The following is a 27,298-nucleotide window of genomic DNA, read 5'->3' as shown; positions in this document are numbered from 1 at the left end:
ACATTGCTGTGTAGCCGCATATGAAATGGACGTTTTTTTTTGTTTCTCCTATCAATCTTATTGAGTAGAAAAATTATTTTGAAATTTTTCCAGATTTGACAAAAAAAAAGCAACTAAATGAAAGATTACAAATTTTAAAAAATTGATTACAATATTTTTTAAATTCTATTAGGATTTTAAATCGAATAAATTGATTAAATTGTATTTGTATTTAAAGCCGTCCTAGATTTTTCTATAAATTTTTCATTGTATAGAAAAATAATATGATGTTATTGTAGTAGACTTATATTTAGTTAAAATTTTTCGCCCATTTTACAAATCACAGCCAAACTTACTCAATTTTTAGAACTAAGTTATTCTTCTATTATCATAATTTTATTATATGATTGAACAATGTAATTATATTTTCTATATTATGTTACGTTACTCAAAAATTTTTTTCACAATAGCCATTGAAAGTGAAAATTTTCTTCACATTAGCCAACTATATAGTGAAGTTTAAATATAATTTTGAACAATATTAATTGAAGAAAAGGGCCCAAAAAAAAAAAATAATTTATTGAAAATTTATAAAGATCGATGGAAGACTTTAGTAATTTTCGTAAGAAGAAAATTATAAATTTTTTTATTTTTTGCATACTTTTAGGGGCGCGAAATTTTTTTTTTACTTTTTATTAGAAATTAAAAATGTTTACACAATATTTATTTTTTTAAGTTACACTTTAAAATTAAAAAGAATTTTAGTGAAAATAAAATATAAATAACAGGGCATCAATTAAAAACCAGACCCAAATTCATTCATATTCATTTATTTTGCAAGACACTAATATTCATTCCAGATTTTGTGTTAATTAAATTCTTTTATAGTATACTAGAAAGCCGAAACGCAAATATTCAATATGAAAATTTAATTAACAGTTGAGTAGGAAAACTATATAGTGAGTACTAATTAAACTTATTGTAAATCCATTCTAAATCTATAATTTAATTTATGTATATATGAAATCTAAATCAAAGAAAGGCTATTGAGAAGAGTATTAGTTCAGTCTTTCGTCTATAGTACGTTAACAGTTTTGGTAAAAATGTACTGTTTTAGTTCTTATAAATCTTAAATAATTATTAAAAATCATGTATTTTATTAAAAACTCAGAACTAATGTTAATAAATTATGAATAAGAAATGATTCGAAACCTAATTGAATAATGTATACTTGGAGAACAAAGTAGTGTTAGTACCCACATTAAATTTTATTTAAAAGAAAATACATTTAACAATTTAATTTTTTAAAATAACCATTTTTTTTTTTCAAATTGAAAACATTGGTTAGTTAGAATTATATATAATTCGGTAAACCATATACCAGCAAACAAAATGTTTAAAAAAAAAAAGAGGTTTTTTTTTTTTTGTTGCCTTAAAGGTCTTAAAAAAATAAAATTTTTATTTTTAAAATCTCTCCCATTTATCCTATGAATTTAATTTTTATTTTTTTTTTTTTATTTATTTTGGGTTTGATTGTATTTTATTTTCATTATTTTCTCTGTTTTTTTGTTTTTTTGTGGGGTTTAGTCATCAAATATATTTAATTCTGGGTACCGGAACATTATTTATGCAAATTGAAACCCTATTAAGAGCGCATATTTGAGTAAAAAGGATAGAAAAAGTGAAGAGTTTTCTAGGTGTTTTCATTTTAACTTCTTGTTTTTTTTTTTTAAATAAAATTTGGTTTTAGGTTTGTTTTCTTATTTCTGTTTTTCTTTTTGTTGTGAGATACAAATACACTCACATACAGTTAAATCCTTTCAAATGTTTCTTTTACTTTTTAATTGCTTATTTATTTTAATTGAATTAAGAAAAAAAAACTTAAATACGTTAAAAATCAGTTCTTTCGTTTTGAATGTTTGATCATAAAACGAACATAAAAATTGTATTAGAATTGCTGCCTCTTCATTTTCTTTGAAAAAAAAGACGTAAAATATAATTGAGTTTTTATTCTTGTTACGGGCAAACACTCTCACTTATTTTATACTTAAAGAGTAATATTGAGCTTGTCGACTTAAATGTAATGTTTAGCGAGTTAGTATTCTCGAAATATTACACCTTCTTTGCAATGGTATTTAGCTACGAAAATTTCAAGAATATCTTGACTATCCAAACGTGAACGAAACACAAGAACAATTTCGGGTTTTTAAAAAACTATGTATAACTTCGCCATAAAATAAAATTCTTCAACTATACGAATACAATTCGGGCCTGTTTCTAAAATTTATAAGATTATAATAAAAAAATTTTTATATCTAAATTACTATTTAACAAAAATATTTTAACGTCAATCTTAATTTTAGAAATTATATACATAGATATAATATAATATATAGATATCCAATTGTTTAGTGAGTTCAAGTAAAGATTGTAACTTTGAATGGTAATTTTTGGAATCAGTAAATAAAACTTGGAATACAATAAAAACTTTAAAACAGTTTCATCATCGTTATTTTGTTTAGCAACGTTATTTATACGGAGGTGGAGGAGGGGTTTATGAAAAAGACATTAAATTAAATTTCTTAGAATTAATCGTCTTTAAGGTAGCTGGTACGCGGAACAGAATAAAGAATAAAAATAACAAAAAAACAAAAAAAAAAAACCTTTTGGTTCTCCATTTTTTCCTCCATGGTTGTCATATTGTTTTGTGTTTGATGTTGTCGTATCCTTTTTGCTGTGCAATTTTGAATAATTTAAAATGGTAAAAGTGAAATTTTTATAAGTAAATAAAAAAAGAAAAACAAAAATGAAACGAAAACCTTATTAAAATGGATTTTTTTTTTTTTGGAAAATAAAATTGAAGGAAGGTAAAATTAAGTGATTTAGGCCGTGAATAAAATTTTAAAATTGTCCGTTTTTTTTTTTTTTTTTTTTCTTTCTTATGTTTATTTTTTGTTATTTGTAATACACACAGCGTATAATGAATACAAGAAAAAAAGAAAACATGGAAATTTTTTAAAGAATATTTTTTAATATCATTACGTTTACCAATTCAATGAACCGATCTTTAATGTTCTCTTTTCTCAAAGGATTTGAATACATCAGAAAAGAGGTGTAGAATTAAAATAGTAAGTTTTTCTTTCTTTTTAAATTAAATGCAGAGTGTTTGGAAATTTTTTCACAACATCACTCAAATAAGTTTGTCGTTTATGTGGACAATTTTGTAATTTCTGTTTGTGTGTAAATTTTAAGTTTTGCATTAGGTTCTTTTTAATTAATTTATATTCAATAACTTTATCGTTTCCCGTTTACTTGATTATAGTTAAATTTTTTTGTTATTTATGATGTTAACTAACGTTTACTTTATTAATTGGGCATAAATCGAATAACTCAAAAGTATATTTTGAAATTTAGCTTTCATTAAATGTACAATTCATATTTTAAAAGTTATTTTGTGGCGAAACAGTATTGAAGCAATTCAAATGAATAAAATCTAAAAAAATACAATATTACAGTGCTCTTGCGATATATAGGGTATATTAAAATGTATTCCTCTTAATTTTACTGTATAATATGACTAATGATTACATACATAATCTTTTATTATTCAAATTTCGTTTATTTACAGATTGCTTGAGATTTCTTACAAAAAAATGATCACTTCCATTAAATTTGTATGATAATTTTTTCATACAAGTCAAGGATATGACTTTACACTTTGTAAAGTCATATCCTTAATATAATATACAATTTCTGAACACTCTGTTGAAAAATGAATGTTTTACAAAAAAAAAAAAAAAGGTGGCAGCCATTTTGAATAATAAAATAGCTATATAAATAATTGACCGCATACTTTTTAGTCCCGATTTCTTTTTTTCTTTTTTGGTATTTAATTTTAATTTTGAATGATTTGAAAATGACACACAAAGTAAATAAAAATTTTATTTTAAAATAGGACTATATAGGACGAAAAACTTGCTATTCATTTGCGTATCACGTTTTGTTTCCTTACTTGTAATTTTTATATAAAAGATAACAAAAAAATTGACCTATGATATTCTAAAGAATTATAATGCAATCATATACCCTTTTAGTGACGTATTCCTAAAATGTCCTTCTCAGAGGTCATATACATACTTACAAACCGTTTTGAAGACTAATGTTTTTACTTTTAATTTTGTGTTTTCCATTAAAAAATCATTTTGAATTATTAAAAAATAATTTGTTTTTAATTATGAAACGGGTGAATTATGAATATTTTTTTTTTTTGAGTAATAAGAGTACAGCATAAATTATTATTATTAACTTGCAAATGAATTTTTAATAATGTTTAATAAAACTTATTATTTTGCTTGACTATAGGAAATATTTTGGTAACTATCATTTTACTGTATAGTGTATAATGGAGTTTTGATTGGGTAACAGCAAAATTCGAACGAAATTCGAGCGCATTTTGTAATAGAGTATAATGTTAAAATTTAACTTCAGAAAAATACATCTGTTTTCAAAACCCTATCATTAATTTAAATTATATTTTAAATATATTAAAACCCAGCATATTGTAGAGAAATTTATTGAACTTTGAGATGACAAATTCTTTTTCCAATTTCTGAAAAAAGAAAAATATAAAATCTGTAAATGAAAATTGTTATAGCATACAATAAATTCGCAATTAAATTCAATATTAATTTTAATAATTTTTTGCAAAAATTATAAAATAAATTTTACTCACATCAAACTTAGTAAAAAATCATTTAAATAAAAATATGAAGTTATATTTAAAAATTATATTAGTAACATTAAAAATTTATTATAATATATTAAAGTTTTTGGTTGTAAATATTTTAAAAGATTTATTTAAAGCCATTAAAATCTTTACCATTATTATACAATTTTCATATAATAAAATTCTCCCTTCCCATCACAGTAAGCAATTACGAAAAAATTATGCCAATAAAAATGACCAAAATATCAAAAGAGAAAAATGCACAGTTCTGCTTACTCATACTTTTCTGTAGAACAAATTAAATTTATGATTTTTTAGTTATAAAAATAATTCTTAAACTACTCTATACCATTAAACCAAATAAATTTTTAGCAATAATAAGTATAAAATAAAATTAAAGTAATGAAAATTGAAATTACTAATTAAAAAATATTATTGTATTAAGCATTTTCTAAAGACTATATTCTAATATAGAGTGATTATGTATGTCGCTAGAATTTGTAAGTCTAGGAAAAATTACATTCCTGAAATACCATTTCTATGCCACTCAATTCTATTTTGTGCTGCATCATTGTAAAAATTTACATTTTAAATAAATCCTCGTTAGAGTTGCTTGTGTTCCTAGTGATAAAATTAAAATTGCAGTTTTAAGAAAAATTTTAATCAGATTTTTTTCTGTTCTGTGAAATTGTTGTTAAGTAACTTTATCAGACAAACATTATATATATAACATGAAGAGTACAAGAACTATAATAAAATTCGAAATTTGATGAAGATGTTTTAATAACTGCTCTTCAAAAATAAAATCGGACATTGAAATAGCGTGGTATTTCTATTTTTCTTGTTAGAGATTTAGTAAAAGTAGAAAAATCTTCTGATATAAAAATTAACAATATTCAATAAAACAATGTTAAAATTAAAACAAAATATGCAAAAATATCATTTATATTGAAATATGATGAAAAATTCGAAAATTTTTTTATTATATCTTAAGTTTCTATATTGTTGATTTTAATATAGATTATTTATTATACCCTGCACTTCGTGAAGGGTATATTAACTTTGGTATGGAGTTTGTAACTACTTGAAGGAGTCATCTGCGGTATGGACATATATATATATTCTTGCTCAGCGTAAAATTCTGCGTCGATTTAGACATGTCCGTCCGTCCGTCCGTCCGTCCGTCCGTCCGTCCGTCCGTCCGTCCGTCCGTCCGTCCGTCCGTCCGTCCGATCGCACGATAACTCAAAAACGAATAATGCAATCGACACCAAACTTTCACAAGTTTTTTCTTTTGTGCCAAGGACGAACCCTATTGTTATTGGACTAATTCGGACAACGGGTTCGGGTAGCTGCCATACAACTCCAAGAGTTTATTTTAAATATTTCAAAAACTAATAAAGCTATAAATATAAAATTTTGAATACATGTGTCCAATTATATTCTACATATGCTCTAAAAATTATAATGGGATAGCTGCACCGGTTCGGGTGGTTGCCATACAACTCCAACAGCAAATTTTTTATATTCGGCCAAATAATAAAGTCGGATTCATGAAACTTGGCAGTCGTGTGTCCAATTATAGGTCAAAGATATTTCTGAAGTTTTGGTGGAATTGCTTGACAGGTTCGAGTGGCTCCCATACAAGTCCAAAATCTTATTTTAAATATTTGGGAAAATAATAAAGTCAGATTCATGAAACTTGGCAGTTGTGTGTCCAATTATAGGTCAAAGATATTTCTGAAGTTTTGGTGGAATTGCTTGACAGGTTCGAGTAGCTCCCATACAAGCCCAAAAACTTACTTTAAATATTTGAAAAAATAAAAAAGTTAGATTCATGAAACTTGGCAGTTGTGGGTCCAATTATAGATCAGATATACCTGCGAAGTTTTAGTGGAATTGCTTGACAAGTTCGGGTACCTGCCATACAACTCCAAAAGCTAATTTTAAATATTTGGAAAAATAATAAAGTCAAATTCATGAAACTTGGCAGTTGTGTGTCCAATTATAAATTAGATACATTTGCGAAGTTTTAGTGGAATTGCTTGACAGGTTCGGGTACCTGCCATACAACTCCAAAAGCTAATTTTAAATATTTGGAAAAATAATAAAGACAGATTCATGAAACTTGGCAGTTGTGTGTCCAATTATAGGTCAAAGATATTTCTGAAGTTTTGGTGGAATTGCTTGACAGGTTCGAGTGGCTCCCATACAAGTCCAAAAGCTTATTTTAAATATTTGGAAAAGTAATAAAGTTAGATTCATGAAACTTGGCAGTTGTGTGTCCAATTATAGATCAGATATATTAGCGAAGTTTTAGTGGAATTGCTTGGCAGGTTCGGGTACCTGCCATACAACTCCAAAAGCTAATTTTAAATATTTGGAAAAATAATAAAGTCAGATTCATGAAACTTAGTAGTTGTGTGTTCAATTATACGTCAGACATATCCGTAAAGTTTCTATAGAATGGTTTCACAGGTTTGAGTAATTGTTATACAACAATGAAAGGTGCAGGGTATAATTCAATCGGTTCATACCGACTGAAACGTTTTTACTTGTTTTAAAAATATTTTTTTCCTATAATAGAATAAAAATTAAACAGGGAATCCAAAGACTATATTAAATTAAATTTAATAATATTAATAAATATTTTATTTTATAATAAGCTTTTTTAAAAATATATTCTTACACTAAAATAATTCAATTAATAAAAATAAGTGTAAAGATATGCGAGTACAGAATCATAAACCTTATCTCAAATGATATTTTTCTAATATATTATAATAAAACTTGACGTCCTTCTTATAAATATAATATATACCTACATATATATATATATATATATATATATATATATATATATATATATATATATATTACGAGAAAGAAAAAATAAATCGAAAAATTAAAAGTGTTTGTGCATCAAAATAAAAAAACAACCAAGAAGAAAATCTGTTTATCATTTCTTCGCCTAACAAAAATCTTTCATGAGAGAATATAATTTTTATGTCATGATATATTTTATATTCAACATGAAGATAGCTTATATACCTTCTCGTACATTGCATATCGTATACAATGAAAAAAAAAAAGAAAAATAAGAAAAAACCTTTCTTGATGATGATTAGCAATAAAATTACTAAAGAGAAATATTTCAACATACATGCATACTTGTAAAAAAAATTTATTAATGTAAACATCGTATAAATTTTCTTATTTATTTATATACATTAAGTTTTACATAATAATATCATAGTATTTCGTGTAGGAAAATAAAATTTCATAAAAAAGTTAAAGAAATAAATTTGAGTTCAGTTTTTATATTTATGAGTCACATAATATTATGTGACTCTTTCTATATTATGTATATATTTGTATACTATATTATATATGTTTTTATAAGTGATTTAAGAATTCCATAGTTAACCGCAATCCTATATAATAAACATGTTAAAATTAAGTTCTTAATATAAAAAGCTTCGTACTTTCTCATCCTATATACAATAAAGATTAAAAGAAAAAAATAAATTAAAAAAGAAAGCTCATTTTTTATTTTACCACTATAATAGTTTTCAGTTCCATACACATATATACATACTATATATGTGTAAATTGGTAGAGAGTAAAAGTACAATTTATTATTATAAACAGGGTGAATCATTTCTAATATATTCGGAATAACGTAACTCAAATGTATTTTTTGAAATTTGTACAATAATACGATCAAAGAAGTTAAAGTTTTAGATGCATTAAGAACTTAAGGAATACTGGAAAATTTAGAGAGGGAGAGAAAATAACAAAGACATACACCTGTGTGATATCAAACAATTATATTAGAAATTAACATGCAAAAATGCGTTTTAGTTATGACAGTCAAAATGACAATATTCAAAATAAATAGCCTATAGAACGTACAACAATAATATATTTTCGTAGTTCAATTTTGGTAGCTTTTGTGCAATCTGGGCTAATCAATTTGTCACATTATACAAAAATACTTTATGATTACGAAATTTCGATGTCAGAGTAATATTTACGATATTTAATTTTATGTATTTCTTTTTTTACTGGTAGTATACCAATAATTTCCAAAATTGTAACATGCAACTAACCCTCTTAAATCCTATACCTATATACAGTATTAAAAGCATAATTTCCATAATAAAAAAGACGACAAATTTAATTTTCTTCTCTCATATCTACACAATTTCAATTTTTCTATTCTTATAATACTTTGAGAAAATAATAAGAAGTATACGACAAATAAAAAAGAATCAGTGCAAAAAGGGGCAAAAACAAGAAGAAAGAATTCAACAAACAAGAAAAAAAAAAGGGAAGAAGATGAATAACATAAAATCTAAGACTTAAAAATGTTAAAGAATTACTTAACTTACAATATACGTACATATATTATTATGTATATAAAGATATTATGTATGTATATATTTAACTAATACTGTATACATTTAAGCTATAAATGCTAACTAAGCTAATAAAAGTTAAAAAAGATGAAATAACAATAATAGTAGTAAAAATACGGTATAAAATATACTGTAAAAATAAATTGAAATAAAACAAGAAAAATGTACAAGGAAAATAATAATAAAAATAAAAATGAAATGACATTTAAACCGCATCGTTACATTTTTCAAAGTTAACTTCTTTTATAATGTCATCCAAACAAAAATCTCCACACCCGTACCTTCTTTAATTCTTCCAATCACATTTCTAACTCCAAAAACCATAACTATGTTGTGCTGTTATGCAACTTGTAATCATTGTAATTTTGTATGATTTCTTAGATTAAGCATTTAATGCTAGCTACTTACAGTCGAAAAAAATACTAGTTGACTAAAATGAGAAAACCTCGTCGTTGAAAAAGATAGGTATAGTAAACAAACCGTAAGAAAGCTAATTAAGAAATAGTTGCAAAAAACAAAGGGAAAAATACATTATTTTACAAGCCAATTTAAGGGCAATGCTTTGGAAATTTTTACAGAATTAAAACTCAATTGAGTAAAAGTATCCTCAGAAAAATAATTAAAGTTCTATGAATATTTTTTTTTGTGACTTCAAAGTGAGGCACATAAATGTCTTAAAATCTGAATTTTTAATCATTTGAAATTTATAAAAAATGCTTTCGATTATTTTCTCTTAAAGAACTTTAATTTAAAATTGCGGCTTAATATGTAAGACTTTGATATTTTATATAAAATATTAATTCTGGGCTTAAAACAATTCATGTTTGCTTATATCAAATTTGAGGTATGCCTATGATTTATATCTATACGAGCATCCACTAAATATTCCCATTCTAAATCTACAGTTTTGTTGTACAATAATTAAAATTTGCAAGGTTCTGTACTCTCCACGAATATATAGTGCAAATTTGTTATAATTTTAGAAATACTATACGTTCTACAAATATCTCATCATAATTATAGTTAAATTTTCAAGAATTTACTTTTGTACATTCAAAATTTCTCAAAGTCAAGCTATTTAAATATGGTATTCTTGAGTATATATATGTACATATAGATACAAAAGTATTTATTACTGCAAAGTATAGTCTATAACGTTTCTAATCGCTATACATAGTATTTTTTATTAATATTATTTTTTATATTTATTCTCTTTTTTTTACAATACAATGTAAAGTATTATCGTCTTGATAATATCATGTACAAAATATACTAGTGTATAAGCACATTTACACACATTTTATATAATAATTATACTTATACATATTTTTACAATATTGAATGTGCACAAAAACACCTTGATTTTGTCTTTGGTTTATTTATTTTGTATAGTAGTTTTTTCTTCTTTCTTATTAATGTTTTTGTCATTCTTAAACTACTTTTTCTTCATTTTTCTATTTGAAAATATAAGAAAAGTTTAATTCAGCAAAAAAACAAATCCATGTAATTTTCTTTGACAGCAAATTTTCCTCATGATTTTCTATTTTTAAAGTGTAAAACTAATTTTAACATTGTTGAAATTCATTATTACCTATATATACCTGTTATACCTGCGTACTATATAGTATACAAGTTAGATGTATTCAAATGTATAGGTATAACTGGTATGATGACTGCCCCAAAGGATTTTTACACAATAATTTACCTTAAGTTGAGAATTTACCTTTTATTTTATATTTATTTTTCATTTCTATTCTATGGTGAACACAACAATAAAAGAATAAAGTCATTGTGATTTCGAAAAATTGTTATATTGTGAAAATTATTTAATCTTTTCTAATTCTTTCATCCTCTCTTAAAGTTGATTTCTTTCTTAATCTTAAAAGGAAACATTTTTTTTGTTGCGTTCTTTCAACTTATTTAAAATTAAAAAGAAATTAAAAGAATTTTTTATAAGAAAACGTTTATTATTTTAAAATTTTAAACAGAAAATCTTCAACTTAGCACTTCAATTATTAAATTTGTTAAGAAAACCAAATTACGGTGATATAAATTGTTTATGTTGTTTCAAAATTTATTATTTAAATTAGCTTGAATTTTTATAATTTTTTTAATATTTAAAATAATTTTTTTACGTAATTTAAAATTCATTTGAAAATGCATGTATAGTGGGGCATAATTGTTCCCAAATATTATGGCAAATTCTCACTTATTGTAAGCTAAATGATTTTTGGAATTAATTATCGATAACCAGATGCCAATTAAAGTTTTTAAAGCGTATTCGTTTAAGATAGACAGACAGCTCTTGAGGAGAACAACATTGTCTATTAAATGTTTTTCAGAGCACAATTTAAAGATTTAATTTTTTTAAAGGAATCAATCGTTTTATTTTAAAATACGGCAATATAAAATTGCTTTGATGTAAATAAACATTATGAAGAAGTTTTTTTAATTCTCGCTTTACAACCCTTGGGAGTATAGGATTTCCACAAAGCTTCTCCAACAAACAATGTTAGGGGTCATTTGTTTCACTTCTACCTATGTCATATTGGCCGTAGCGGTTTTTTTCTTTATTTTTTATTGCCATGTATTCTTGGGTCGTCCAACGCCTCTTCTCTCTTGCGGTCTCCACTCCAATACCTGCTTTGCAATTGTTTCAGGTATCCTCGCAATATGTAGCTTATCTATTCCCATTTTTTCTTTCATGCGATAGATTCTTGTTAAATCCGAGAATTCTAAGCTAGTTATTGGTTTGGGCCAGAGTACTCGGTATGTTTCTTATACTTCTATTTATAAATAACTGAATTTCTGCTAAGGGTGAAGATTTATAGATGGCGACTGCATTTTGAATCGACTGCTCAATTGAATTTTAAGTGGTCTATGCATCCGCTTTGTTTTCTGAATCCGGCTTCATTCAATTTAATTTTCACCACTAACTACATATATTAAAACTTTTTTAAAAAAATTATTATTATTTTTATATTGTCATTATTTTGAAGTAAATTTCAAAATTTTATTAAAATTTTTATATAATATTGAATTCGATGCCAATAATATTATTTTAATCAAGAGTCTAGACAAATCGAAACGATATTTTATACATTATAAAAACTAACAAAGAGAAAATTTATGACATTATCGATAAGCGCTCTCTAACAAGAAAAATTAAAATTATAATGACAAAAATACGATAAAAATGCACATTTTTAAATTGCCAATTATTCTTAAAATTATTTAAAAATAAATTATACAATAAAGATAAATTAAGTGCAATATATTCATATAAATAATTAACATTATTTTTTGTAATTAACAAATACAGAATTAAAACTCTCCTCTATATTATACATACATTGTATGCTATTATGATGTCGTTGTTCGCCTTAATGTATGCAATTTTCTTTTATACAAAAAAAAATTATTCTACTTCATACTAGCTAAATAAAATTAAAATGAATTATTTATTAGTAAATGATAATAAATAAGTACAAAAATAATTTTTTATTAGATTGAAAAGAATATTTTTTTAAAAAGAAAATTTTTGTATGTATATACATTTGTATATGTGTAATAATTTTATAATATTAATGAACTTGAGTTGAAAATAGCAGACTTTTTGCATTTTATCATTATTAATTTAAATTAAATTTTAAATTCTCATGGAGTTGATATGAACACGAACAAGTGTCACACAAAAAATTACAATAATTTATTAGAAATCGATCCTTTATTTTAATTAATTAGACGACGAGACCACTGAAAATTTATACATATATTTGATAAACATTCGCTATAATTAATTCAATGGCCATTTTACTCTTAAATTAGATGTAAGAAATTTGGTTAAGGAGATGAACTGATTTAAGCAAAATGATTAAGAGCTAATAAATTTATATGTTTTTGTTGAAAAATGAATCAATTTTGAATTGCTTTATGTTACATTCTAATATTTGCGTATTTGTAATACACTTGAATTGGAAAGTACATGCAAAATTTTAAAACATCAAGAATATTATTCTAATTTTAGTAAGTTAAGAAAACAAAAGCCAACCTTATAATATTATAAACAAAAAATATAAATGAAAATGTTGTATGTATAATAACGGAATAAGGCAAGTGAATGAAATGAGTAGACGACGACGATGACGAAAGAAGATAGCGATGAGTGAATGAATGAAAATTTAGGATGAATGAATTGAATGTCTCGTCTTTTTACCCATGGGCAAAATTAATTTTTCTGCCACTTTATTCTCGTTTAATGTGGTTATTTCATTCTCCATACATATTATATTTTTGTTGATGAATTTTTTGTCATATATTTTATTTTATATTCTGTCCGTGTTTATTAAGTGTAGTCGTATAATAAATATGTATGTATGTATGTATGTATTTACCTTTTGTTTCATTTTTGTTTTTCTTTTAAAAAATTTTCGTTTATTGTTTTTATGCACAGATTACATTGTTATTTGAAATTTATATGCACGCTTTATACAATAAGCATATATGTAAAGATATTTATATATTATAGTATATAATAGTATGTAAAAAGTTTTATTGAAAATATCCTTAAAAATCGTAATAATCTTGTAAATATCTTAGTGAAGAACACAATGTTATACACACATATATATAAGATATATATTGCGCTTGTCTGCATGTGACACTGAGTGTGTAGATATTTGAAAAATAATACGACTCTTAGCATTGAAAAAAAAAAAAGCTTTTTCTAAAAAGGGCGCATACTGTATGGGGCGATTCCAAATAAATTGTAGGATGAACGGCCACATAGGACATGGGGCGACTCTTGGGTCATACTTAAAAAAGAAGTGCTTAGAAATGCCGCTTAGTACTTGTTAGTGGTAATATAGTTCAAACCAATAACAAATGAGAAAAGTGAATAACACGTAATTATTATTCGACTAAAAAATCGTGGCCCCATCGATCAGATGTCATATTTGTTTTCGTAAGTTGTGGTCCTTGAAAATGCAAACACCAGGAGCCCTGGTCAAATTATAAAAAGTGTACGCTGAAACAGACACACGTTATCAAAAACATTCACAACGATATGTGATAATGTTTGAACGAGTCCTTGAAATTTTTGATTAACGTATGACAGCCTATATTCGTGCTCGTGGTGGACATTTTAATGATGTAAATTTTCCAATATAATTACAATGACCTAAATTTTTATTAAAAATAATTGGAAATAAAAATTAGAAATTTTTGCTTGTAAGACTCTATTTATAAGTAGAACATTTGAAAGACTCTATAAATAAACAAAATCATGTTATACCCTGTAAAATATTCTTATATATCACATGTATACAGAATATTTATGCAGAAAGATCCTTATTCCTTTTTAGGTATGTAATATCCTTGAAACAGGAAACGAAAATGATAATATATAAAACACTAAAGTGTAAGAAGAAAACAAAGAATGAAAATAAGATGAAAATTATAAGAACAGATTAAAGGAGGAGAAAAATAGAAAAAATAAGATCAAAAAAGAAGAAAAAAATGGCATAAAAACAAGGAAAATTAATAGGACGCCAGTATGTCACATAAAACCCGATAAGGTTCTCCTTGTTGTTTTTACGTCTTGTATATTCATTTTCTTACAATAACACTTATATACATACATGCTATATACATAAAACAAATTTACACAGATTTAATACCAGCAATACAAAACACAATAAAAAAAAAGTAGTGTTCGTCCTTCTCATCTTCCTTATTTATATTTAATAATTTATTATATAGGATAAAAACCTTTTTATTTTTTATTTTTTTTTTTTTTGGTTAAGGTTTGAGCTAAAATTTTCCTCCTTTTATTCTTCTTATTTTTATATATTATGGTATTTTCTTAACTTGTTTCTTAAATTCTGGTGGTCTTCCTCTCTTTATCTTTTATTATGTTAAAATATTCCTTTAATTGTTGTATACTTAAAATAAAAGTGGAAAATAAATCTGTGAAAATTTTTTTAAGGATATCTAATGACATTGAAAAAAATAAAAAATAAATTAATATAAGGATGCATAAAAAAAATTTTATTCTTATCAATATTAAGACACTTGCTATTTTATGAGCTAAAGATAATTTTTACATAATATATTGAAACGAATGTGTACGAAAAGATGAATCCAAATATCTCCAAAGTAAGTTTGAAATCCTTTAAGTTTTTTCAAAATAATTTTTAAATTTTGGTGATTCCTAAGTTTAATTAATATCAATAATTTTATTTTGTAAGAACTCATGGAAGAATTTTGTTCAATGTCTCCATAACTCCAATATTATAAATAAATATACATATAAAGCGCTAAAGTTTTTTTAAAAATTAATTTCAAACACCCAACATAACACAAAGAAAATAAATACGAAACGTCATGCTTGTAATACCCTTTAAATATATGTAAGTATTTCTTAAAACTTATCTGTTATACATGTAAGTATGAAAAAACATATGTATATTTACATAATTGAATATCTAAGCTGTGCCAAATAGAAAACAAAAACAAAAATTTAATATATTATGGTAGAGATTCACAAAGTTCACGATTTTTACAAAATAAATTATTCATAAAATTTTTATGATTTATTTTTTAAAGGGCATAGGTTTTTCACATATTAAAACATAAATTTATATTAATATAAATAATATTATTAATTTCTTAACTTTACTTAGAACAAGAATAATATTTATAATATTCTAGTTTTCTGGAATAATTTATAATTTTTCGAATATAAAATGTCTTCAATATTGTATGATATAAAACTAGTTCCAAAGTTATGCAAAATTATGAATTCTTAATATAATTCTTAATTATAATCATACGAAGACGTTAGTAGAGCGATCGCATAGAAAGCAGCGGATCACAATTTCGAGTCCAGTTCGGGGATTTTTAAATTTTTCTGCCTTTAACTCGATGTGTAGTAGGCACAAAACTTATTAATTAATTTACACAATGTATTAGTAATTCAGTAATATCGAGTTTCATTTTATGTGTCACAAATCAGTTATGTACGAGTATATTACACTACAGAATAAATGTATTCAATATGTATATCAGATATAAATTTGTGTTACGTTTTTTGGCTACCAAAATAGTGATAATTTTTTTCAGTGTACTTATTTGAATTTCACATATAACTAAATTATTGTTTTAACGCCTACATGCATTACATGGGACCATCATACACATTTACAAATTTCAATAATTATTCAGTAGCATAAATTATTTTTTTATTTAAATTTTCATAATATTTTATTGTTTAATTTATATTAATATTATTTTTTAATCAATATCAATATATAAATAATATCAAGCTATTCAAAATTAATTAGTCATTTTTATAGTATTGTACCCTGGAACTGTGAAAAAACACCAAAATTTAAATTATATTAACAATACCATAATAATTAAACTTTGTGCTACAATTTTGCAAAATTAAAATTGAATACAAAATAAAAAAAATAACTGGTTTACGTGGAACTCAAATAAAAACAGTTAAAATTATTAAATAAAAAAAAAAGGAAATTTTATCAAAAAGAAACTTACTTAAAAATGAACTCATGATTGAATTTTTCAACATTTTCACTAAAAAAATGTCCGCGTTTCATAAAAATGCAAAAAAAAATTAGTTATTCCAATTTTGATTCACTATTATTATGAATTTAATTTACTTTGTTTTTTTTTATTGCCTCGCTCTTTTTTTTTCTCTTTTTTCAATTTTAATTCAGTTTTTGTCATCAGGTTAATTACAAGAAAAAAAAGAGGACAAAACAAGAAATAAGAGCAATTATTTCCAGTGTTTTTTACCGACAACATTGTATAAAATAAGGGGAGGGTTATGTGATGGCACCAAATTTCATATGCCGAGTTTTCAGCGGAAGTGTGTTTCTCCATTCTAATGAAGCGTAAATAAACTATTCTTAAAGAGATGTCTGTCGGTCTCTCTTTCTGTGTTTCAGTCTGTCTGTGTAGTTCAGTATCTCAAGTTCGAATGAACCGACTTTACTTCAGGATGAGGCGGTTTGATCAACTTTTGGGATATGTCAGGTCTCTGGAACTGGATTTGTACTAAACAGCGATTTTATGTTTTCTACTATATTTAAGAAAATAATCAGCGTATTTTCCTGAAATTTTATATTTAGGTTCCGTTTGAAAATACAACATGTTATTTACATTGTTGCTTATATAGAAAAAAAATCAAACAATTTCCTTCAAATTTTATTTTTAAGATCTGGATACTAAATGCATAAAGCATAGTAAATCAGGGCCAGAACTTTTATTAAGGAACGATTTAACATATTTGACTATATCCCATGATTTAATTGATGAAATTTCTTAAAATTGAATATTTGAGTTCTAATTCTTAACAAAATTAACTGGAAAACTTTGCACAGAAATCGGAATTGAAGAGACTTTGCAGAGCCAAATTTACATTTTTTTAGGTATATTAACTAAATCCTAATCTCTACCATTCATGGGATTTGAAATAAATATTTAATAGAAACTTCATAATTTTATACAACATTTTAACAATGTAGTCGGATATGTGCTGTTCACATCACATCTCTTTTTTTTTATTAATTTTTATGTTATTTTAAAGTTGAAAACATGTTTTTTATAAAAACTTCATGATTCATCTGAATATCAAAATTTTCAGTTATATTAAAAGATTCGGGCTTCTGTAATGCGAAAGAATTTTTATTTTTCAAATGTATGCTCTAAAAATTTTACTGCTCTAAAAAAAATTTATAAAAGCAGAAATTGCCATTTTTAGAGAGAACTTTAATTTCTAAAGAAAGAATATTTGAACAGCTCGCACAGATAAGTTTATATAAATCTAGCTGTCTCATTAAATTTACGAAAACACAAGCTTAGTTTTACAAATTTTGGAAGTTTAAAACGCTACGAATACAAGGTGAAAACAAATGCATTTTTAAATATTTCATGACTAGTCAGACAATCATAGTGTTATTGTTTAGTGAATAAACGAAATCAAAAACTTAATTAACAAATTAAAAACTTTTTTAGCACATTTTGTTGAAGGAGCTAAAGGTTTTTCATACAACATAATAGCTTTTGTAATCGCAAATTTGCACAACTAACAGTTTTTAAATTTATTTAATATGTAATTTCGCCTGAAAATATGCCACACATTTTATATAGTAGACACAAGTTTTGAATAATACTTTTGATATAAGGAAAATATATTGGACCTTATAGAAGTTTAAAGTGCCTATATATTCTTAGAAAACGTATAAATTTTGTTCTAAAACATAATTATTACATTTTGAATTATAAAACAATAAGTGAAAAAATTTTTGTTAATTGTCATGTTCTCGAGCTTAAAAATCCTTTTTCAACCAATATATTTATTGTAAGGGCAGAACAACTTTGAATATGAAAATATTTGAAATTGAAACTAAAGTTAGTCTTACCAGAATAAAGGAAATTTCAATGGCTGAAAAAAAATAACATTATACCCATACCCTTAAACCTCCGTCCGTATTCAATTATTGCACAATCTATTTACAAAACTCATGAATGTTGTTATAGAATTGTAAATATTTTCGAGTATGCATACATACATACATGTATATATATTTTGATATTTAAATATTTGAATTGTAATTCAGAACGACTAAAAAAATATTGTCATCGTAAACAATTTTATTTGATAATAATAGCAAAAAACAAAAAATAGGAAAAAAAAAGATTGAAACTTTGATATTGATTAAAATTAAAATAGGCAAAAAATTAAATTATTCTGTTGAGTTCATTCATTTAATATTTTTCAAATATATTATGTAATATACGAATTGAAAAAAATTTTCAAATAGTATTAGAGTTTTTGTTCATATTCGTCAATGGTTACCTACATATTGGTATTAATAACATATTCCTACAGAAATTTCATTGTAAATTTTTTATATTATTTTTATTTAGTATGTGATTAGTGTAGAATTTTGTAATGCAAATTTTGTGTTTCTTTTTTTTTTAGCAATCAACACTTTTGCTTTTATTTATTGTAGTAGAGTTTATTTAAGGCCATGTTTATATTTTAGAGTAAATAAAGAGGAAATTCGTGATTATACATACGTGTAATTAAAAAATTACTGATTTTTTATATATTGATTATATTGTACATTGAAAAATAAATATGTACTCAATAAATATGCAATTTGTATACTAATGACTTTTCTCGCAAATTAAAAGCACACATTAAGTAAATTATCAAATTGCAAATATTATAAGATTTATTTTGCTATTTTTGAAAAGTAATTCAGTTTTTCATGGAATTATTCATTATGATGGCTATTTTTTTTTTTAAAAATAGAACAAACACTGGTTTTTAGCACCTTTCCAAAAAAATTTTGAAAAAAGTGCTTACTCAAATTTTATATGTATATAGATTTTTACTAGAAGCTTATTTCCGTAAAAAAGTATTTTTGGCAAATTCCTAAAAATTATTTTTTTTGACTATTAATTAGCCGTTAAAATTTATCCTTATCTAAAATCAGTTTTTTCCTAATTTTTTGATATTATTTTTCTTCTAGATTGCAGGTTGTAGCAAACTTTAGATACTAGCAATTCATTTTGTTAGAAGAAAATTTTTCTTAATTCACGTAATTAACCGTCTTTAAATTTTTTTTTTTGTTGTATCCTAAATGTATGCAATTTTTTTTCTTAAATATTTAAATGAAAATTCGCCAAAAGAAAAGGCAACCCAACCAAACCGTCTTGGGAAGAGGTTATATGATTTAGAAATTTTTAAGATTTAAAATTTAAGAGATAATGTAGAAAAAAATGAAAGGAATAACAACAACAAAATAAAATACAAATTTTTAACTATTTGAGTTTCAGTGTACTTATCACCGGTGAACAATTTTAAAATGTAAAATCTTCTTTAAAGCTCCATAACTGTAATGGAAGGGCATGTTTAATTTCCGCCAGAGAAAGAAATCTATGATTTACCATCTACTTTAATTACATATACAGGCTCTAAGAAAGCATTTCTGATTTGTTCACCGGTGATATTTTGGAACCCAAGATAAAGTTTTTTCTTCATATTCACTGGTCGGTACGAGATTCAACTTTGAATGCAACGAATAGCTTACCTTTTTTTTTTGCTTAATTATAAGACGTGCAAAATTAAAGCAAGGATTTTTATTGGCGTTGGAATTGTTTTATTATTTTACGAATTTTTTATTTCAGATACTCGTATAAATGAACAAAGCAATGACTACAATGAGTGAGAATCATAATTTGTTTATCGTGTATTTATTTTTTTAGTCCGTGTATTTTATTTTTTCGTGTGTAAAGTGATCAATTTTAAAAAACCTACATGATATACAAGCAGAATTTTTTTGTTTTTTTCTTGTTTTGATCTATTCTTAACAATTATTGCTGTCCAAAAATAAATAAAAACAAAAATGAAATTAAAACAAATTTTATTTTCAATTCTTTTCAATTACTTTTTGTTTTTTATTTTGATTTCATTTTTATTTTGGTTTTTTCATGAGGAAAGTTTGTGCAATTAACTTTTATCAAAGAGAATTCTGTTTTTTCTCTCATTTTTTCATGAACAGAAAAAAAATATTATTAATTGCCCTGTAGCAAAAATATCCAATCGTTTTTTTTTATAAAATTTTTTTTTATAAATTATTTTTTATTTTTACTTTTATTGTTGTCTTCTTATCATTCTTATCATTTTTTTCTATTTTTCCTCTATTTTTTTATTATTGCTAAATAAATAAATAATAATATGACGATATTTATTTTTTCCAATTCAATAATCAAAATATTTATGGTTGTGTACCAAAGGACAGTGAATTTAGGACAGAAAAATAAAAATGAAAAAAAAAGAAATTGTTATAATAAAGAATTCATTAAAGATCCATTGCCTACTACAATAACAATCAACGTAAAAATAAAGCAAAAAAAAAAAAATGAATCTGCAAAAAATTTTAATTGGAACAAAAGATTTTTCCAGTTTTTCTATCCATAAATTCTTCCAGTTTAAACAATGAAAATTAATTTAAATATTTTTCCAAAAATTAAATAAATTTATTATACACAGCTCAATAATATTCAGTGATTAATGATGACAATATTGCCTCCGCCTAACGTTAATAATTAAAGAAATTTGATTATAGAAAAATTCAAATAATTGGAATATTCAAATAAACAAATTTTTACTAAAGTTATCATTGTAAATATGCAAGTATGTAGATTATCTTGCAAAATTAATAAAAATAATTTACCGAAAAAAAGTTATGTGAAAATAATTATAAAGCATTTCAATTGTAAACCTGTAACATGGTATAAACCTGTCACATTGTGGCAGAAACACGGGACAATTTTATGAAAAAATCAATCATGATGTAAGGGAGCGCAAGTGATTATTTAACCTCCAAAATCCCAGTTGAAATTTTTTGATTTTGATAAAAATTTTTATCGATCCTCCGCCTCCTCCTAGGAATGATATTTTTTCATTAAATTGTCTGACCTTCCAGCCGTCGGGAGATTATACCACGTTGCAGGTACACTTTGTAATTGATTATCAATGAAATGGATTCGCTTATAGATTTTTAATAATGAGTAATAGGGTTTACAATAAAAATGTACAATGTGTTACCAAAACTGTGTTCGACATTTTCAAAGACATTTTGATTTAGGTAATTATAAGGTAACAATTAATTTATAGGTAACAATTTTCAAGCAATTGATCTAAATTTTTTTTTCTGAAGCAAAATAATTTCAACGCAGTCTTAAAATTCTATACTGGCATTGATACACTGGGAAAAAGTTGTTATATAAAGACTCACTTAACGTGTAAGTTTTAAACTTAGGCTCTCTTGATAAAAATTCAAATAGTTTCTCAAAATAGCAGTCAAAAATTTTTCAATACGCGCATTCAAATATCTTCATAATGTAAAAAATAAAGTGATAACTATAAATTTTGTTACAAATGATAAAAGAGCGATTAAGCGATTCAAAATTCTTTTACACTTTTTCAAGTATAAAAAAGGTTGTAATTATCACAAAATAAAAAAAAAACTCAAAGTAACAGAAAACATCATGTCTGATGCAAAGTTTTTGAAAAGGCAAAATAAAAATGGACATGACGAGTCCAAGTGCATTATGGTGCACATATGAATATGGGATGGCTGAGTAAAAACAGTGAAAAAGAAGGCAATACAAATTTGCTATCCCCTTTAATTTTATTCTTCTTCTTTCGAACGAGAATTACATTACGTTATGATCCTTCCAGCAATGTTTTCAATTAAAAAGAACAAAATAAAAAATATTGTAAGAAAAAAACAACCAAACAAAAAACAGAAAGGACGTTTTTACTTTGCTTTGTTTTTAGCGCACAATTTTAGTTTTTTTTTACTACTTTTTTGTTTTAACTTTCCATTTTGTTAGAATATAAAATAATAATTTTTTTTTTTACATATTCTCATACCCATTACATTGTGTTACATATCAATGAACATTTTTTGATGATAGCTGAATGAACTTTTATAAAACTAGAAAAAAATTAAAACAATGAAACAAGCGTTTTCCAAAGACAAAAAAAAAAACATATAAACTTTCTATGACAGAATGTCCTTTTCAAATAATAAAAAGTATATAAATGAAATATATACATACATATTATACACAATTTGTATTGTATAAAGAATAAACGTAAAATCACTGTTTCTGAATATAACAACATTTTTGTTGAATATTGCATTGTAAATAGCAGCATGCTTAATGCAATATTTTTTATGTTTAAGTAATTTTGTTTAAAAGCTCATACAACAACCGGGAGTGATTATGACCATTACAACTTTTACAATTTATATACATACACTACAAATGTGTCATGTGTAGTAGTCTTAAAAGTTTTCTTAATAACAATAGCGTGTACCAGCTTTTATCTACAATAACAAACTTATTATATTTTTATTGCAGTATAAGCTATAAATCGATTGCATAACAAGAATAAGAATGTTATTAGCAGAATTTAAATTTTTTCCGAAATTAATTTATATTTTTATAAAATTTTTACTGCTTCTAAAATTTTTGTGCCCAAAACAGAATTTACTAACCTGAAAATTTCAATAATTTTCATGTTTTTGTGGAAAAATATTTTCCTAATGATTTTTAAATTACAATTACATCAGATAATTATTTAATGTTTCGGAATTCTTTTGTGTGAATGCGAACAACTGTACAAAAATGTAGACTAGCATCAATTTCATTTATTCGGTAAAAGAGCTTTTATACGTCAAGATGACTTCAAACTAGAATTTTTGATAAACAGTCAATATAGATATGAAGTACAAAATCAAATTTTTCGAATGAAAGGAGTTGCCGGTCCCCTTTGGGCAAAACTATTAGCTTTCCAATTGATTAATTTACATTTATATAGGAAGTAAAAACGTATTTATTGGGTGTTATATGCAAGGTGTGTGAACTGATTTAAGAAATCAAACAGACATTTATAAAATATGTATTGATGTAAATAACGAAAATTGTATAATAAAATTTACAAAACGCTAGACTTCTTCGATTTATCCAAGTTTTCCATTTTTTATTTTAGAAAAGTTTTCTATCAGTTTGTAATCCAAATACTAAATTAATATGTTGTTTTAACTAAATCAAAATACTTACGCCTTAAGAACCTGTTATATCTTAAGAAATATAATAGTTTTAAATTCAATCAATATTTCTGCTAATATACAAATTAAAATTAGAGTTGGTAAATTAAGTTTTGATTTTATAAAAGTAGCTTTGAAAATACATAAAATCTACACTTTCATACTTTCTTTTTTTTCTCATATTCAAAAATCCTCATTTTATATACTGCAATTTTTCTACCAAAAAAAAAAAAAACCAAAAGGATTCATTCAAATCACGCAATAATACACGCACGTACTTTTTCCCATATTTTTGTAATTTGCACAATGTTTGTGCGTTGATAACAACACAACTTTTGTATTGTTTTCATTTTTTTTCCCAATTTATACTCTTATGTGTGGTACAGTTGGAAAAAAGGATCTCTTTTTTTAATGACTTTATAATCAACATTCTGAATATACGGTATGTTTACACAAAATAAAGTGTTACAATTGAACTCAATTATCCTTTTTTGTTTTGTTCACCCCACCGCCCCAAAGACACACAAAAATAAGATAGAAAAAAAAACAAAAGGGAATCACATACATTTTTAATTGAGTTGTTCAATAGCGTGTCAATTTTATTTTTTATTCTTATAAAGAAAAAAGTACAAAAAAATTTGAATTAAAACAAAGGATCCTTTCGTAAAAGAGAAAAAAAAAGCCAATAATAAAACAATAATAAAGGACAAAAAAAAATAAAGGAATTTCTTTGATTTGAATTTTTTTTCTCTCCTAACACAATTTGATTTAATTTCGTTTCTGTTTTTTTTTTTTTTTGATTTTTTCTTATGATGCTGTTTTATTCATTGTTTCTTATTAAAATGTCAAAAATTGACAATTAAATCATTGATGTGTGATTGGCTTCATTTATTTTATTTTTTGTTTTTCGTTCTTTTTTGAAAAATATCTTGGTAAGATGAAAACAAAAATGTTGGAAAAATATTGATGTTTTTATCTCACAGTTTTTGCCTAATTATTCTTTGTTACAGATCAAATGGAAAACTGAATTCAAAAACTGTTATAATTTCTCTAAAAGGATAATTACATATACTATATATAAAGATTTTTACATCCATACATTTATGGCATTACATTTTGCAAGAAAACTATAAAAGGATATTTTAATTTTTTATCCTGTATAATGCATGAAGAAATTTCTACTTACTAGATTGTATTATGATAGAGTCAGTGCTGATAAGGTCCGATAATTAAGTTCTATATTTAAGTGTTTATGTACCGATATATTTACTTATGCATGTATGTATGTATATATATGTGGACTTAATTCTAATAAACTGTCATGTATGTCTGATATAGAAAAAAGAAAACAAGCTAAAAAGCAGAGAATCCTTTTATCCTATTTTCTATCATTTTTTTGAACTATGTTGTATAGCTTAATTGCTTTTTATATTATGAAACATTAATGCACCTACAACTTCATGTGTTCTTGTGTATTAAATTACGTTGTACGTTCAAAAAGTTATTGGATTTTCTTAAATGATTAAGAAAAATGATGCTAGCGTGAAGGAATGTGCAGCATAACGAAAATATATCTAAAGGAAGCGCATTAGCTATGATAAATGAGTTAACAGATGCACTTCTCGTGGATGAGCATCTTATGTGTCTAAAATCAAAAATTTATACCATTTTTCTGCAATGGTTATATATTATAAAGTAGGTCAATCACTTACTTATAGCCAATTAACAAAATTACGTTTGAACTGCAATGTAAGAACTATTCTTGAATATAAGACTAAAATCAAGCTCATTCAGAATGTGTATCTCTAAGAGTTGCAGTTAAAATCGATTTTTTTTTTGCTACTAAATCCTTTATTTCCATAGTTGAATTAATACTCATCTTGACAGGAAGTTCGAAACTTTGAATGAGAACCACAATACAAAAATGCCCATAAACTAATTTTTAATAAATCAATTCGAGGCGAATTGAATTCAAGTAATATTTTTATGTGGAAATTTAATGTCTCATGAATATTTCAAAGTAACTTACTGTTTTGACCTTCCTCCATATTAAAATTATAGTACAAATATTGATTTTGTAATAATATTTTTGATCTATGTATAGTTGAATTTGGTTAAGCTATTAAAACTAAAAAAAAAACAATTTTTTTTCACTTCAATTACATGCATTTAATGTTTAATTTTATAATGTCTTTTTTATATTACAGCAAATTTCCGTCATGGATCGAACTAGTAGAGTTACTGATTATCGTTTCATAAGGGAATCAAATGGTGTTTTAACCATAAATAATGTAATGTTGGAAGATAATGGTAAATGGGAATGTGAAGCATGGAATGATCGAAATTTAAAAGAAAATGCACGTCCCGTTAAATTAGTAGTATTAGGTAAGTTATTATGAATAATAGAAAATATAATTTTATCTGTAGATGTATACATTATATAAGAGTTATTTCAACATGTGTGCATAATATATTATTCAAAAGAAAACCTTATGTAAATCATAAATTTAATTGTGACTACCCATTCGTGTTAAGATTTTTATTCGAACTTAATAACCTAATTAGGTTTTGAGTTTATTCATGACAAAATTTAATTTTAAGTATATTTCAAATTTCTTTAAAAATTTTGTGATTCGATGATTTGAGAAAATTTTTCGGACATTTTATTTTTTCTAGTAATTACGAACAACATTCAGAATCGCTCTGATCTCTTTTAGTGTAAGAATACGATTAATGTTTTTCAAAAAAATTTGTATAGTCACGGAAAATTTGCAGAACACGAGAATGTCCAAGGTTGAACAAACCCTTCCGGTTTTGGGCAGAAAACGCTTTACAAGTTTTTTTTCAAAATTTTTCGCAAAAAATTTTTTTGCAAGTCATCAAGAAAATTTCTAAATTTTTTTTATGTCTTTTATAATTTAGTCAGGAAATGCATTTAAATTCTCAACAATGAAAATTCTATAATCTACTTGGGGTTAAAATTTACTAATAATTTCGAAATGATAAAAAATTTTTGACAAAACGACAATTTAATCTAAATGTTTACAATTTGAATGCCATTACTTTTTCTTTTAAAATTCTCGAATACTTAAAATTACATTTTCTATATATGTTATTTCTTTTTATATAATTTTCAGACCGTCCAAAACCTCCCTACTTGTTAATAGATTCACGTCGTTTAGATGCTGGGAATATTTTTGTACCTGTTAAAGAAAATTCCGAATTAAGTTTAGCATGTGTAAGTGAAGGTGGTAATCCAAAACCAACATTAACATGGGAAGTTTTATTAAGTCCTGGTGTTGATAGACATGCACAAAAAGTTGCCGCTGAGGTATTAGAACTAGAGGAAATCAAATTAGATAAGGTAAAAATATACAAACATATATTTATTATTTTTTAATATAATTTACTTACATATACTAATAATTTGAAGAGACTGTTCTGCAAAATAATTTAAATTGTTATTTTAAATAAAACATCATGAAATTCATAATTTAAACTAAAATTCATTA

The 27,298-nt window shown here is 24.6% G+C and overlaps 1 protein-coding gene across 1 annotated transcript in view; it reads left to right on the top strand.

The window, feature by feature from the left end:
• LOC129612601 (putative uncharacterized protein DDB_G0282133) overlaps nt 1-27,298 on the top strand; it is a 207,478-nt gene that overhangs the window by 32,947 nt on the left and 147,233 nt on the right. Inside the window, exons 2-3 of the mRNA XM_055526290.1 lie at nt 25,994-26,171; nt 26,924-27,150. Of these exons, the coding sequence (XP_055382265.1) occupies nt 25,994-26,171; nt 26,924-27,150 (405 nt within the window). The remainder of the gene's footprint in view (nt 1-25,993; nt 26,172-26,923; nt 27,151-27,298) is intronic.

The sequence above is a fragment of the Condylostylus longicornis genome, unplaced genomic scaffold, assembly GCF_029603195.1.
Source record: "Condylostylus longicornis isolate FDR11 unplaced genomic scaffold, ASM2960319v2 ptg000075l, whole genome shotgun sequence".
NCBI lineage: Eukaryota > Metazoa > Arthropoda > Insecta > Diptera > Dolichopodidae > Condylostylus > Condylostylus longicornis.
The sequence above is the reverse complement of the archived record's forward strand: the minus strand, read 5'-3'. Positions and strand labels throughout refer to the sequence as shown.